General features: G+C 47.6%; 1 protein-coding gene across 2 annotated transcripts in view; it reads right to left on the reverse strand.

The window, feature by feature from the left end:
- LOC140406316 (autophagy-related protein 2 homolog B-like) overlaps positions 1–13,576 on the reverse strand; it is a 226,651-nt gene that overhangs the window by 154,014 nt on the left and 59,061 nt on the right. For both annotated transcript variants that reach the window (XM_072494440.1, XM_072494434.1), the window contains exons 15-21: positions 12,990–13,263; positions 12,374–12,482; positions 10,091–10,283; positions 7,515–7,657; positions 6,032–6,192; positions 3,655–3,827; positions 2,757–2,907 (exon numbers count right to left, since the gene is read on the reverse strand). In XM_072494440.1, the coding sequence (XP_072350541.1) occupies positions 2,757–2,907; positions 3,655–3,827; positions 6,032–6,192; positions 7,515–7,657; positions 10,091–10,283; positions 12,374–12,482; positions 12,990–13,263 (1,204 nt within the window). The remainder of the gene's footprint in view (positions 1–2,756; positions 2,908–3,654; positions 3,828–6,031; positions 6,193–7,514; positions 7,658–10,090; positions 10,284–12,373; positions 12,483–12,989; positions 13,264–13,576) is intronic.

Consider the following 13,576-nt stretch of genomic DNA (forward strand, 5'->3'; position numbering starts at 1 on the left):
AGGAGGGGGAGTCTGTTCCACAGTGAGAGTCAGCACCTTCAGGAGGAGGGGCCCTGTACCCAAGTGAGAGTCAGCACCTTCAGGAGAGGAGGGGACCTGGACCCCAGTGAGAGTCAGCACCTTCAGGAGAGGAGTACGGCCCTGTACCCCAGTGAGAGTCAGCACCTTCAGGAGAGGAGGGACCCTGTTCCCCATTGAGAGTCAGCACCTTCAGGAGAGTAGGGGGCCCATAACCCAGTGAGTCAGCACCTTCAGGAGAGGAGGGGACCCTGTACCCCAGTGAGAGTCAGCACCTTCAGGAGAGGAGGGGGAGCCTGAACCCCAGTGAGAGTCAGCACCTTCAGGAGAGATGGGGACCCTGTACCCCAGTGAGAGTCAGCACCTTCAGGAGAGATGGGACTCGTATCCCAGTGAGAGTCAGCACCTCCAGGAGAGGAGGGGATCCCGTACCCCAGTGAGAGCCAGCACCTTCAGGAGAGGAGGGGTACATGTACCCCAGTGAGAGTCAGCACCTTCAGGAGAGGAGGAGGGGCCCTGTACCCCAGTGAGAGTCAGCACCTTCAGGAGAGGAGGGGGGCCACTTGCCCCAATGAGAGACAGCACCTTCAGGAGAGGAGGGGGACCCTGTACCCCAGTGAGAGTCAGCACCTTCAGGAGAGGAGGGGGACCCTGTACCCCAGTGAGAGTCAGCACCTTCAGGAGAGATGGGGACCCTGTACCCCAGTGAGAGTCAGCACCTTCAGGAGAGGAGCGGGTGCCCTGTACCCCAGTGAGAGTCAGCACCTTCAGGAGAGGAGGGGGACCCTGTACCCCAGTGAGAGTCAGCACCTTCAGGAGAGGAGGGGGACCCTGTACCCCAGTGAGAGTCAGCACCTTCAGGAGAGGAGGGGACCCTGTACTCCAGTGAGAGTCAGCATCTTCAGGAGAGATGGGACCCGTATCCCAGTGAGAGTCAGCACCTTCAGGAGAGGAGGGCACCCTGTACCCCAGTGAGAGTCAGCACCTTCAGGAGAGGAGGGCACCCTGTACCCCAGTGAGAGTCAGCACCTTCAGGAGAGGGGCCCTGTACCCCAGTGAGAGTCAGCACCTTCAGGAGAGGAGGGCGACCCTGTACCCCAGTGAGAGTACCTTCAGGAGAGGAGGGGCCCTGTACCCCAGTGAGAGTCAGCACCTTCAGGAGAGGAGGGGACCCTGTCCCCCAGTGAGAGTCAGCACCTTCAGGAGAGGAGTGAACCCTGTACCCCAGTGGGAGTCAGCACCTTCAGGAGAGGAGGGGACCCTGTACCCAGTGAGAGTCAGCACCTTCAGGAGAGGAGGGGACCCTGTACCCAGGTGAGAGTCAGCACCTTCAGGAGAGATGGGGACCCTGTACCCCAGTGAGAGTCAGCACCTTCAGGAGAGGGGGCCCTGACCCCAGTGAGAGTCAGCACCTTAAGGAGAGGAGGGGACCCTGTACCCCGTGAGAGTCAGCACCTGCAGGAGAGGAGGGCACCCTGTACCCCAGTGAGAGTCAGCACCTTCAGGAGAGATGGGGACCCTGTACCCCAGTGAGAGTCAGCACCTTCAGGAGAGATGGGGACCCTGTACCCCAGTGAGAGTCAGCACCTTCAGGAGAGGAGGGCACCCTGTACGCCAGTGGGAGTCAGCACCTTCAGGAGAGGAGGGGACCCTGTACCCCAGTGAGAGTCAGCACCTTCAGGAGAGATGGGGACCCTGTACCCCAGTGAGTGTCAGCACCTTCAGGAGAGATGGGGACCCTGTACCCCAGTGAGAGTCAGCACATTCAGGAGAGGAGGGGGCCCTGATCCCAGTGAGAGTCAGCACCTTCAGGAGAGGAGGGCACCCTGTACCCCAGTGAGAGTCAGCACCTTCAGGAGAGGAGGGGGACCCTGTACCCCAGTGAGAGCACCTTCAGGAGAGGAGGGGACCCTGTACCCCAGTGAGTGTCAGCTCCTTCAGGCGAGGAGGGGACCTGTACCCCAGTCAGAGTCAGCACCTTCAGGAGAGGAGGGAGAGTCTGTACCCCAGTGAGAATCAGCACCTTCAGGAGAGGAGGGACCCTGTACCCCTCTGAGAGTCAGCACCTTCAGGAGAGGAGGGGGACCCTGTTCCCCATTGAGAGTCAGCACCTTCAGGAGAGTAGGGGACCCATAACCCAGTGAGTCAGCACCTTCAGGAGAGGAGGGGACCCTGTACTCCAGTGGGAGTCAGCACCTTCAGGAGAGGAGGGGGACCCAGTACCCCAGTGAGAGTCAACACCTTCAGGAGAGGAGGGGACCCTGTACCCCAGTGGGAGTCAGCACCTTCAGGAGAGGAGGGGACCCTGTACCCCAGTGAGTGTCAGCACCTTCAGGAGAGGAGGGGGACCCTATACCCCTGAGAGTCAGCACCTTCAGGAGAGGAGGGGACTCTGTACCCCAGTGAGAGCCAGCACCTTCAGGAGAGGAGGGGGACCATGTACCCCAGTGAGAGTCAGCACCTTCAGGAGAGGAGGGGGACTCTATACCCCAGTGGGAGTCAGCACCTTTAGGCAGATTGGATGTAAATTGGTTGGGTTGAACGGATGGTCTAAAGGCACAGGAACCAAGTATTGTGGAGCAACAACACATCATTCCACACAGCAGAGGACATGTGTTTCAGTCCAGCACACACATTATTGTTGGAACCAGAAAATAACTTCACAACAAGTTCATATCAGCAGAGTTTTGTAGAACACACAATCAATCAGCTTATTTTCAGCTTGATCTCCTCCATACCTTGGTGACGAAGACAGACTTTGTTGGTCTGGAGACAGAAATAATGTTGATCATCGAAGCCCTGATACTTGGCCACAGTGAAAAAGCTTCCATTTTCAATCTCTAGCCAGAATTCACCATGTTTCTCAGCTGACTGCTTGCCATCTTCACTCTGCAAGAAAATGCTGTGCTCAGATTTAACCACATCTCCGTTCACCTTGCTGCCCCGAGATGGGGCATAACTATCAGGTTCAGGGTGGGAGATATAGGAGGGCTGTCCGAGGTAGGTTCTTTACTCAGAGTGGTTAGGGTGTGGAATGGACTGCCTGCTGTGATAGTGGAGTCAGACACTTTAGGAACTTTCAAGCGATTATTGGATAGGCACATGGAGCACACCACAATGAGCGGGAGTGGGATAGCTCGATCTTGGTTTCGGACAAAGCTCGGCACAACAGCGAGGGTCGAAGGGCCTGTTCTGTGCTGTACTGTTCTATAGTATTACTACACCATCTTCAGGAACCACTGATGGTGACTTTGCGATACAAACGAGTGAATTCTTGGTTCACTGCTGAAGCCAGTGAAGAGCCAGTCACACTGATGCAGGACTGGAGTCACGTACAGGCTCAGGCCGGATAAGGACAGCACATTTCCTTTCCCAAAAGACATTAGTGAATGAGTTGGGTTTTTATTACAACCCCACAGCTCATGGTCACCTTTGTTGAGACCGGTTTCATATTCCCATATTTTAATTGTACTGAATTCAAATTCTCAAGAATTTCATGGTGAAATTTGAACTCTCAATCGCTGGATTATTAGCGCAGTAAAATATTCACTAATCCAATATACCACCCATAGGGAACTGACACTGGGAATGACCTTCACGCTCACATACAAACTGATCGGTGCCACAGCCTCTCACCTTGCTCTCCGTGTGTATGGTCACAAGCCCATGAGACACATTTAGAAGGACCGATAGGAAGCTCTGGCAATTCCTGTTCAGCTGTTCAACCTTCTTTTTACGCCGCGATCGGTGGGTTGGGTCGGTGCTGGAGCAGAACTGCAGCGTCTCGTCATCAGAACCGCTCTCGTCATCTACAGGGAGTACAGGGTGGGCAGTGAAGAGGTAGAATTCCGAACGGATGACTGAAGATACAAAATGGATGCCGCCTGACAAAGGGGCCCCAAATTAAGGAGCTAGCAAGGAATGAGGAAGGACATGTTTCAACGTGGCTGGATTATTGGCCCCGTGACTTTATGTAACCGTTATTTATGTAATGAATTGATCAGGTAAGGCAAACTGCCAATTAGAGGCTATAGGAGCTAACTTGTAGCCATTTATGGCATTGGAGGTGCATGTTATGAATTGTGACGCGAACAGAATTGATTGGGTATGTGTAAATGCGAATGCAAACTGATTCCACTTTCCTTCTGTATATTAACCCAGTGCGACCTCAGCTCAGGCGAGAAAAGGTGCTGCACAGACTGTGGGGGTCAAAGGCCTTTTCTCCCAGAGCTCTGAAAATTGATAAATTGCTTCTTTACTCACTCAAAGGTCAATGGTGAATATTTTCACCTACAGGAGTGAGTCCGGTAACCATCGGGGCACATCCTCACGCTGCTGCTTTTCCCACCAATGTGGGAATGGCCCAGGCAGCACGTGAAACGAGAAAAAGCACGATACCAAGGTGGAAACCCAAACATTAACGTGTCTTTCTGTTTCTCACCATTGTATTTCCAGTCCTGTCTAGCCTCATCGACAGGCCAATCACTCCCTTCTTTCCCTCTTGGCACACTGCTTGCATATTAGAATGTTTGACAGAATCATAGACTGTTTAAAGAATTCTTCCCTGGGATGTGGGCACTCCCTCTGGCTGGGCCACATTTTCAATGCCCATCGCTAATTGCCCTGTGGTGGTGGTGCTGGGAATCTTGTATCAAAGGAGGCCATTTGGCCCATTGGGATCATGGCAGCTCTTTGAAAGAGCTCTTCGATTGGTCTCATTCCCTTGCTCTTTCGCCATAGTCCTGTATTTTGTTTCCTTCGAGTATTCATCAAATTGACTTTTGAAAGTTCCTCCGGAATCTGCTTCCACTACCCATTCAGGCTGAGCGTTCCAGATCACAAAATCATTTCTCCTCATTCCTCACCCCTCACGCAGATTTTTATCCAATTAACTGAAATCAGAGTTATTACCATCTCAGCCCAAACCCCAAGAGTGGCCAAGATTTTGTAAGTTGTAAGACTGTGAGGAAAGGATACCTCACTCCAGGAGTGACTCCATGCACAAATAGAGATTTGGTATATTAAAACAAACCTTATTACTAAAACTGTATTAAAATATTAACATCACACAAGAGCTTACAATTGCACCTTAAACAATGCTAATCAATGCAGTGACACAATAGCCATTAACTGCGATCTTTATTCCCACTCAAACAACAAAACCGTCTGGATCCCAATCCACTTTTAAATACTGTTAGCAGGCTGAGGAAAATTGGCTGAGAAGATGAGCCTTGGGCACTTCACTTTGAGAAAGAGAGATCCTTTGAGACTGCCTGCAACACCCGGTCAGAACAATGCAGAATCTCTGGCTGTATTCCTTCAGAAACTGCTTCTTAGCTTGCTTTCCACCCCCAGGCTAACTCGGAACCTCAACACCTGACTGCTTCAACCCCGGGTCCCTTCCATTAACTACATCATCTTACTAAACCGAACACAATAGAGTTACCTATTCCGCAGTGAACCCTCTTAATCTCAATAAAAATCCATTAGCCCAAACTTTTACGATGCTTTAACTTTACTTCTGGCTCCACAAAGCCTTGCTATCTTTCAAACCAGGATTCTTTAAAAACCCCACTGAAGCAGTCACACACACGCACATTCACCCAGACTGCTAACCCTTCCTGTACCAAATAAATGGAATAAAATATTTCTGAAATTCCTACATTCATTACAGAGTGCTCTGGTTACCAATACTCCTGTCACTGGCAACAGTTTCTCCCAATTCACTTTGTCAAAATCCCTCCCAATTTACAATGCTGCTAGTATCACCTATTAACCACCTGTATTCCATGAACAATCTTGGCTTCTTTTAATAGCAGTATTATAGTGTAATTTCCAATGGCATTCATAGTGCGGGATGTGGAGACATGAAGCAACATTCTATTACAGCAATGCGAGAAGCAAAGAGCACTCAAGTATGCAGAATACACTCAGCCTTCCTGCCTCCTTTAGCTCATGGTGAGAGTTACATGGTCACATTTACAATAGTATGAAGGGCAGTGCAATACTGTACCGTCCTGGAGGAGTGTCGACTTGAGCTGAGTAAGACTCTCTTTGCCGAACGCATTGATTAACTGGCTGGCCACAGACAGCCCAACCCCATAAGTAACGTTTTCAACGGTCTCAACAGGAGATGGGGCAGCAGGTTCCCATAGTAACAAATCATTATTTATTCTGCAATAAAGAGTAATGAATAGCATATAAACAAATTATCTGAGGGAAAGATAGAACTGGTATTGTCACAGTGCCTTATCGCACCCTCAGGTTATCCCTAGGCACTTCATAATCCATGTTCTTAAGTGTAGCCACTGGTGTGTGTTAACAGACACAACAGTTAATTTGTACACAGTATGAACTGACATAAAAGCATTCGAGATAATCCTGGTTCTGGACCGAATGTTGCCTTGTAATCAAGGAAAACTGCAGCTCACAAGAGGGCCATTGGATTTTTAACATCAACCAGAACAGGACGATGGCACATCAGTTTAATGCCCGATAGGGCAGTAACCGAGAGGTTGTGACCCCTGGCTAGCGAATCTATGGGGTACAGCTTCGGGATGAGGGGACGATCATTTAGGACAGAGTTAAGTAGCAATTTCTTCACTAAGGGGATTGTGAAGTTTTGGAAGTGTCTACCCCAGAGGGTTATGGGTGCTTCGCCAGTGAGTATATTTAAGGCTGAGACAGACATATTTTGGGTCTCAAGGAATCGAGAAACATAGAGGGGGTGTTAGGAAAGTGGATTTGAGGCAGCCATGATGATGCAATGGTGCAGCAGGCTTGAAGTGCCACACCTGCTGCTATTTCTTATGTTCAAAGTGTGGCACCTTTGACATTGCAGCACCCACTCAGCACTAAAGTACGAGGTCAGGTCCCTTGAAGTCACAGCCTTCCGATTCAATTCACTGAAACAAAGGCAGAAAGTGCAACAAAACAGTTCATGCAGACAGTAACAGCTGCTGATAAACCATGGTGTTACAAACCAAATAATTAAAATCTAATTCACAGTAAAACTGAAATAAAACAAAAAAATAAAGTGGATTTTTTGGGGGGTTTTAAGACCTCACCTCCAACATTAGCAAGAACATGGGGGCACAGTAATGTGGTGGTTATGGCACTGTACCAGTAATCTGGAGGCCAGATTAACAGTCCAGTGGAATGGAGTGAATGTCAGCTTGAGAATTTAAATTTAGTTTTAAAAATCCACAGCTTAAAAGTTGGTATCAGTAAAAGTGACCATGAGGCAGACAGATTGGCATTAAAGCCCAACTGGTTCACTACTATTCGGTGGGTAAGGAAACCTCAATCTGGGCTGAATGTGACTCCAACATGGTTGACTGTCCTGCTCAGCTTGCACTTGGGTTGAGCCTTGCCACATCTCGAGAATGAATAAATATGAAATTAACAAGGATGCTGTACCCCAACATGAGGAATGGAGAACTGAGAAGCAAAGGTAAAAGCTGAAATCACAACCTAGGGAGAGACATTGGACTCGCCTGTTATACACCTTCTCATAGAACGCCTTGTTTGGCAGTGTAAGGTTGATATTAGGTAACATCAGTTCCAGTACGTAGTGGGAGGTGCTTATGGTTTTATCCTGGAATTGCCCCATTTCGAACTGATCCCCTGGCATCACCATCTGCAGAGAGCACACTGATCCAGTGAGACAAATAGCATTAGGGCCCTGTGGACCTATACCAGTTTTTAAACTACACCCGCTTCCCATACGATGTTGGCAAGATGCAACACCCAGTTGCTGACAGTTTCCTAGTGTTACAAGTCGCCTTGCTTTAAGGCATCATACGGTGTTGAAGTCAGCATTTCTAGATGTATCACAAGTGAATGGACCACACTGCTATTAAAACGTCTGATGATGTTGTGATCTTTCGTGTCATTAGCTGTGAAGTAACCCGCGGCTATTTCAAATTGCCACGCTAATTTACAAAAGTCACGAGGAAGCTGGTGTGTGAAACTGAAGACGTCAAACTGATGCAGCAGGAAACAAGTTCCTGAGGCACACTCATTCACTACCTAAATTGTACTGCACCTGTCATGGGAGTGCTTGATGGGACAGCGAAGAGGGAGTTTTACTCTCTATCTAACTTGTGTTACCCTTGTCCGGGGTCAGTTTGATGGGGCAGCATAGAAAGAGCTTCACTTTGCATCTTATTCCTCTGAAATACTCAACACTAATCTGGGTGCCCGAAATGTAAAGTGGTCCATTCCCTTGTATGATTTCCTACACCTTGATGAATGAAGTGTTCAAAGAACAAAGAACAAAGAAATGTACAGCACAGGAACAGGCCCTTCGGCCTCCAAGCCCGTGCAGACCATACTGCCCGACTAAACTACAATCTTCTACACTTCCTGGGTCCATATCCTTCTATTCCCATCCTATTCATATATTTGTCAAGATGCCCCTTAAATGTCCCTATCGTCCCTGCTTCCACTACCTCCTCCGGTAGTGAGTTCCAGGCACCCACTACCCTCTGCGTAAAAAACTTGCCTCGTACATCTACTCTAAACTTTGCCCCTCTCACCTTAAACCTATGCCCCCTAGTAATTGACCCCTCTACCCTGGGGAAAAGCCTCTGACTATCCACTCTGTCTATGCCCCTCATAATTTTGTATACCTCTATCAGGTCGCCCCTCAACCTCCTTCGTTCCAGTGAGAACAAACCGAGTTTATTCAATCGCTCCTCATAGCTTATGCCCTCCATACCAGGCAACATTCTGGTAAATCTCTTCTGCACCCTCTCTAAAGCCTCCACATCCTTCTGGTAGTGTGGCGACCAGAATTGAACACTATACTCCAAGTGTGGCCTAACTAAGGTTCTATACAGCTGCAACATGACTTGCCAATTCTTATACTCAATGCCCCGGCCAATGAAGGCAAGCATGCCGTATGCCTTCTTGACTACCTTCTCCACCTGTGTAGCCCCTTTCAGTGATCTGTGGACCTGTACTCCTAGATCTCTTTGACTTTCAATACTCGAGGGTTCTACCATTCACTGTATATTCCCTACCTGCATTAGCCCTTCCAAAATGCATTACCTCACATTTGTCCAGGTTAAACTCCATCTGCCATCTCTCCGCCCAAGTCTCCAGACAATCTAAATCCTGCTGTATCCTCAGACAGTCCTCATCGCTATCCGCAATTCCACCAACCTTTGTGTCGTCTGCAAACTTACTAATCAGACCAGTTACATTTTCCTCCAAATCATTTATATATACTACAAAGAGCAAAGGTCCCAGCACTGATCCCTGTGGAACACCACTGGTCACAGCCCTCCAATTAGAAAAGCATCCCTCCATTGCTACCCTCTGCCTTCTATGGCCTAGCCAGTTCTGTATCCACCTTGCCAGTTCACCCCTGATCCCGTGTGACTTCACCTTTTGTACTAGTCTACCATGAGGGACCTTGTCAAAGGCCTTACTGAAGTCCATATAGACAACATCTACTGCCCTACCTGCATCAATCATCTTAGTGACCTCCTCGAAAAACTCTATCAAGTTAGTGAGACACGACCTCCCCTTCACAAAACCGTGCTGCCTCTCACTAATACGTCCATTTGCTTCCAAATGGGAGTAGATCCTGTCTCAAAGAATTCTCTCCAGTAATTTCCCTACCACTGAAGTAAGGCTCACCGGCCTGTAGTTCCCGGGATTATCCCTGCCACCCTTCTTAAACAGAGGAACAACATTGGCTATTCTCCAGTCCTCCGGGACATCCCCTGAAGACAGCGAGGATCCAAAGATTTCTGTCAAGGCCTCAGCAATTTCCTCTCCAGCCTCCTTCAATATTCTGGGGTAGATCCCATCAGGCCCTGGGGACTTATCTACCTTAATATTTTTTAAGACACCCAACACCTCGTCTTTTTGGATCACAATGTGACCCAGGCTATCTACACCCCCTTCTCCAGACTCAACATCTACCAATTCCTTCTAAATGTAGTGCCTCTCCCTGGAATTTAGCTTGTGCCATAACAAACATATCAGTGATGGTGAAATATCACAGGATTGGATACAAAGATTTCCACGTCCCCGAAATACGCATGAAGAGCTCTCTCACCTCCTCATTTTCATACATCACTCTTCGTGAGGAGAAAGGCGAGGGTTCCTGCTTTCCCAAATCACAAACATCTTTCAGGGAATGGTTCCCGCCCTCTTCATCCTCCAGTAAATGACTTCCAGGTTCCTCCTCCTCTGTTGTTATTCGCTCCAAGATGGAATGCACCGCTGTTGGGTTCACCTTCAATACAACTCTAGTGACAAAAGCCCCCATAGCATCAATACAGAGTAAGCATACATTCAATGTCAATTGTGCGTTGTGGTAACAAGGTGCAGGCATATCTAAGACCATGACATAGGAACAGCGTAGAGAAGCAGAGCGTCAAATCTCCAATGACTTTGAAGCAAATGGAGGTAGAGGTGTGCCCCAACACTCCAGAGGAAGCTCGCTGCCACATCCACTGCAAAGTCCTGATCTTAGTGGTCACACAGAGCCTTCAGTTCTGGAATTCTTTTCTTACACGCTCTACCTCGCTCTTCTTTTAAGACAGTGCTTAAAATCTCTCTCTTTGGACAATGTCCTAATATATGGCTGAGTGTCAAATATTTGTCTGGCAACACCCTTGCTAAGTGCCTTGGGATGCTTTGAATATGTTAAAGATGCTTTATAAATGCATGTTATTGTTATTAAAGTCTCCATTCGCTTCAAAGCAGTAAATAAAATCACTTGTAGCATTTTTAGAAGCAATTTAACAGGGAAAGTAAATAGAGGTAGATAAAGTCAGGTGGGAGGAGACTTGTGCAGAGCCAGCCATGGAGCTGTTGAGCCAAAGGGCCTGTTGCTGTAACTCACATCAAGATTTCTAGCCCTGGCTCCACTATCACTTCACTTGAATGGACCGTCGCTCCATGGTGCTGTGCCCATGTCTGAACATCTAATGCTCGGACGTGTAAAATAAAAACAAAATATCGTGGGTGCTGGAGATCTGAATTAAAATCAGAAAATGCTGGAAAAACTCAGCAGGTCTGGCAGCATCTGTGGAGAGAGAAACCGAGTTAATGCTTTGAGTCCTATATAACTCTTCTTTGGAGCAGAAGAGAGGTAGGAATGTGATCAGAATTATCCTGTTGTAAAAAGGATAGAGAAAAAGAGGTCAAGGACAACTTAGAGGGCAGGACAGATTAAATTACAAAGATATGATGGAACCAAGGCAAAGGGAGTGGCAATGATAGTATTAAAGACAAAAAGCATTCATTCAGAGTAGGCGTTAATAGCAGAATAAAGGCCAGCATGGTCTGAAATCAAAATCATGCGAATAAGATTCAGACTGGCGTCAGTGAAGAACAATGCAAGCTGGAGGAACAGCATCTCATCTTCTTCGGACTCGCCATTGAGTTCATCAACTTCAGGCCATGAACTCAGTTCTCCATTTAGAATTGATTCCTCTCCGCAAAAGAGTAGTTTGTATCTTGTTCTCGTCTTTGAAAACCTGAGATTTTCTGGACTTTGATTTTTATCTTGGATTGGATTGGTTTATTGTCACGTGTACCGAGGTACAGTGAAAAGTATTTTTCTGTGAGCAGCTCAACAGATCATTAAGTACATGGGAAGAAAAGGGAATAAAAGAAAATACATAATAGGGAAAAGAGGTTAGTAATAATGTTAGTCTTAGAATTAAATTTTAAAAGGTTAGAACGAGTATAAGTTAAGTAAAAAGTGGATCTGTTGGGGAGAGCTCGCAGGGAGTCGCGTCGCTCCGGCGCCATCTTGGACGTCTAGGCAAGGTAGCCCATGTACCTTTCTCTGTCCTTTCCCGCTTGGTGATCCTTAGCACAAACAAGTTTTCTCAGTTAATGATGGAGAAAAAAAATGGGGAACTAATTGGGAGGAATAGAGAAAGGATCGCGGGGCAGCACAGTGGCGCAGTGTTTCACACGACTGCCTCACGGCGCCGAGTTCCCAGGTTCGATCCCGGCTCTGGGTCAGTGTCCGTGTGGAGTTTGCCCATTCTCCCTGTGTCTGGGCAGGTCTCACCCCCACAACACAAAGGTGTGCAGGGTGGGGGGATTGGCCGCGCTGAATTGCCCCTTCATTGGATAAATTGATTTGGGCACCCTAAATTAATTAAAAAAAAGAGAAAGGATCTCGGTTACAGATTCCATACATTCCAAATGGTAGAATTGAATTTTGCCGTCCAAGTTTTGAAGATTATCATCTCGTACTAGAAGGAAGAAATAATTTGCACCTTTCCCATTCCCAGCACGTCCTGGAGTATTTTGCAGCCAATGAAATACCTTTGAAGTGCACGCACAGTTGTAATGAGGGAAACATAGTGTTACCTGCCTTGGCCAATCAAACTTCCCGCTGTCGGATGTCGACATGTCTCCATCAGCACAATGTGAAACTTTAAAAAAGGTGAATGGTGGTGTTGCGGGGTCCTCCTGGAATTTACCTGAGATAACGAAAAGACCGTCAAGCACTCAGTACAATCCACAATATTGCTGTATCATTACAGCCAGCATTCCCATCCCTCTCGCTAATGTTCTCTGTCCTTCTGCTGAGATATAGTGCCATGGGTTCCAGCATTCCGCTCGTACTTTGTCTGCACGGTGAATGAAGACAGACTATGCAGATGTGGAGACATCCCAGCCATGTCTAATCCTGGTATTAGACCATGGTCCTTCCCATGGGGGATATCAGTGAGCAAGTTTGGGGGGGGGGAATTGCAGGTGGAGGGGCAAACACTGAAGATTAGGGGAAAATAACCTTCTATCGCCACAAAAAACAATGGACAGAGGGTACATCATGCAAAATAAGTTGTTAATCTGTCATGGTGGGGTTTGAATTTAGCCAATCCCTCCACATTAGTCCAGTAACATCACCATTACCCTATCACATCCCAAGACGTTGAATAATATAAAAGTCATAATAAAGTAACAATAAAAGCTATTCAACTCACCAAGCAGTTCCTTAAAAGTGAGTTCTAGTTTGAGCAGCTCATGGGATAAACTCCCGAAGAATTCAGTCTTAAATTCTGCCTCGCTGAATTCCAAATGCAGAACCTCCTTTTGTAGCGATTTCTTGAACCAGGGTCCTCTTTCCTGGTCAGACCGAAGGTCTGGGATTGGGAAACGGATGGCCATTTTGAACATGGGCGTGGTGAGCTGCACAGATGTCCGCTGGTTAGCAGGCGAGGCTGAATCGTCACGGAATATCTCAGTGAAGGCTCTCTGCTGCAATGGAAAGTACGAGCAATGTAATCATTGACGGTTAACAGTCTCGCGCGGAAGCTCCCCCTCAGGGAGTTAATGTTCAGTACGGCAGATCAGGAGGGGCCCGGTTCAAGCCATGATTTAGCTGGTCTCAGTATTGAAGAAGAATTGTATTTCTGCAGCTTGTTTTTACAGCTTCACAGCATCCCAAAATGTGCAAAAGCGAATGAAGCCTTTTTGAATGTTGTAGGAAGTGGGAAAGCCAATTTGGGCACAGAAAACTCCCCCAAGCAACAATGTGACAATGCCTAGATAATCTATTTCGAGGCGTTTG

The sequence above is a fragment of the Scyliorhinus torazame genome, chromosome 2, assembly GCF_047496885.1.
Source record: "Scyliorhinus torazame isolate Kashiwa2021f chromosome 2, sScyTor2.1, whole genome shotgun sequence".
Classification (NCBI taxonomy): domain Eukaryota; kingdom Metazoa; phylum Chordata; class Chondrichthyes; order Carcharhiniformes; family Scyliorhinidae; genus Scyliorhinus; species Scyliorhinus torazame.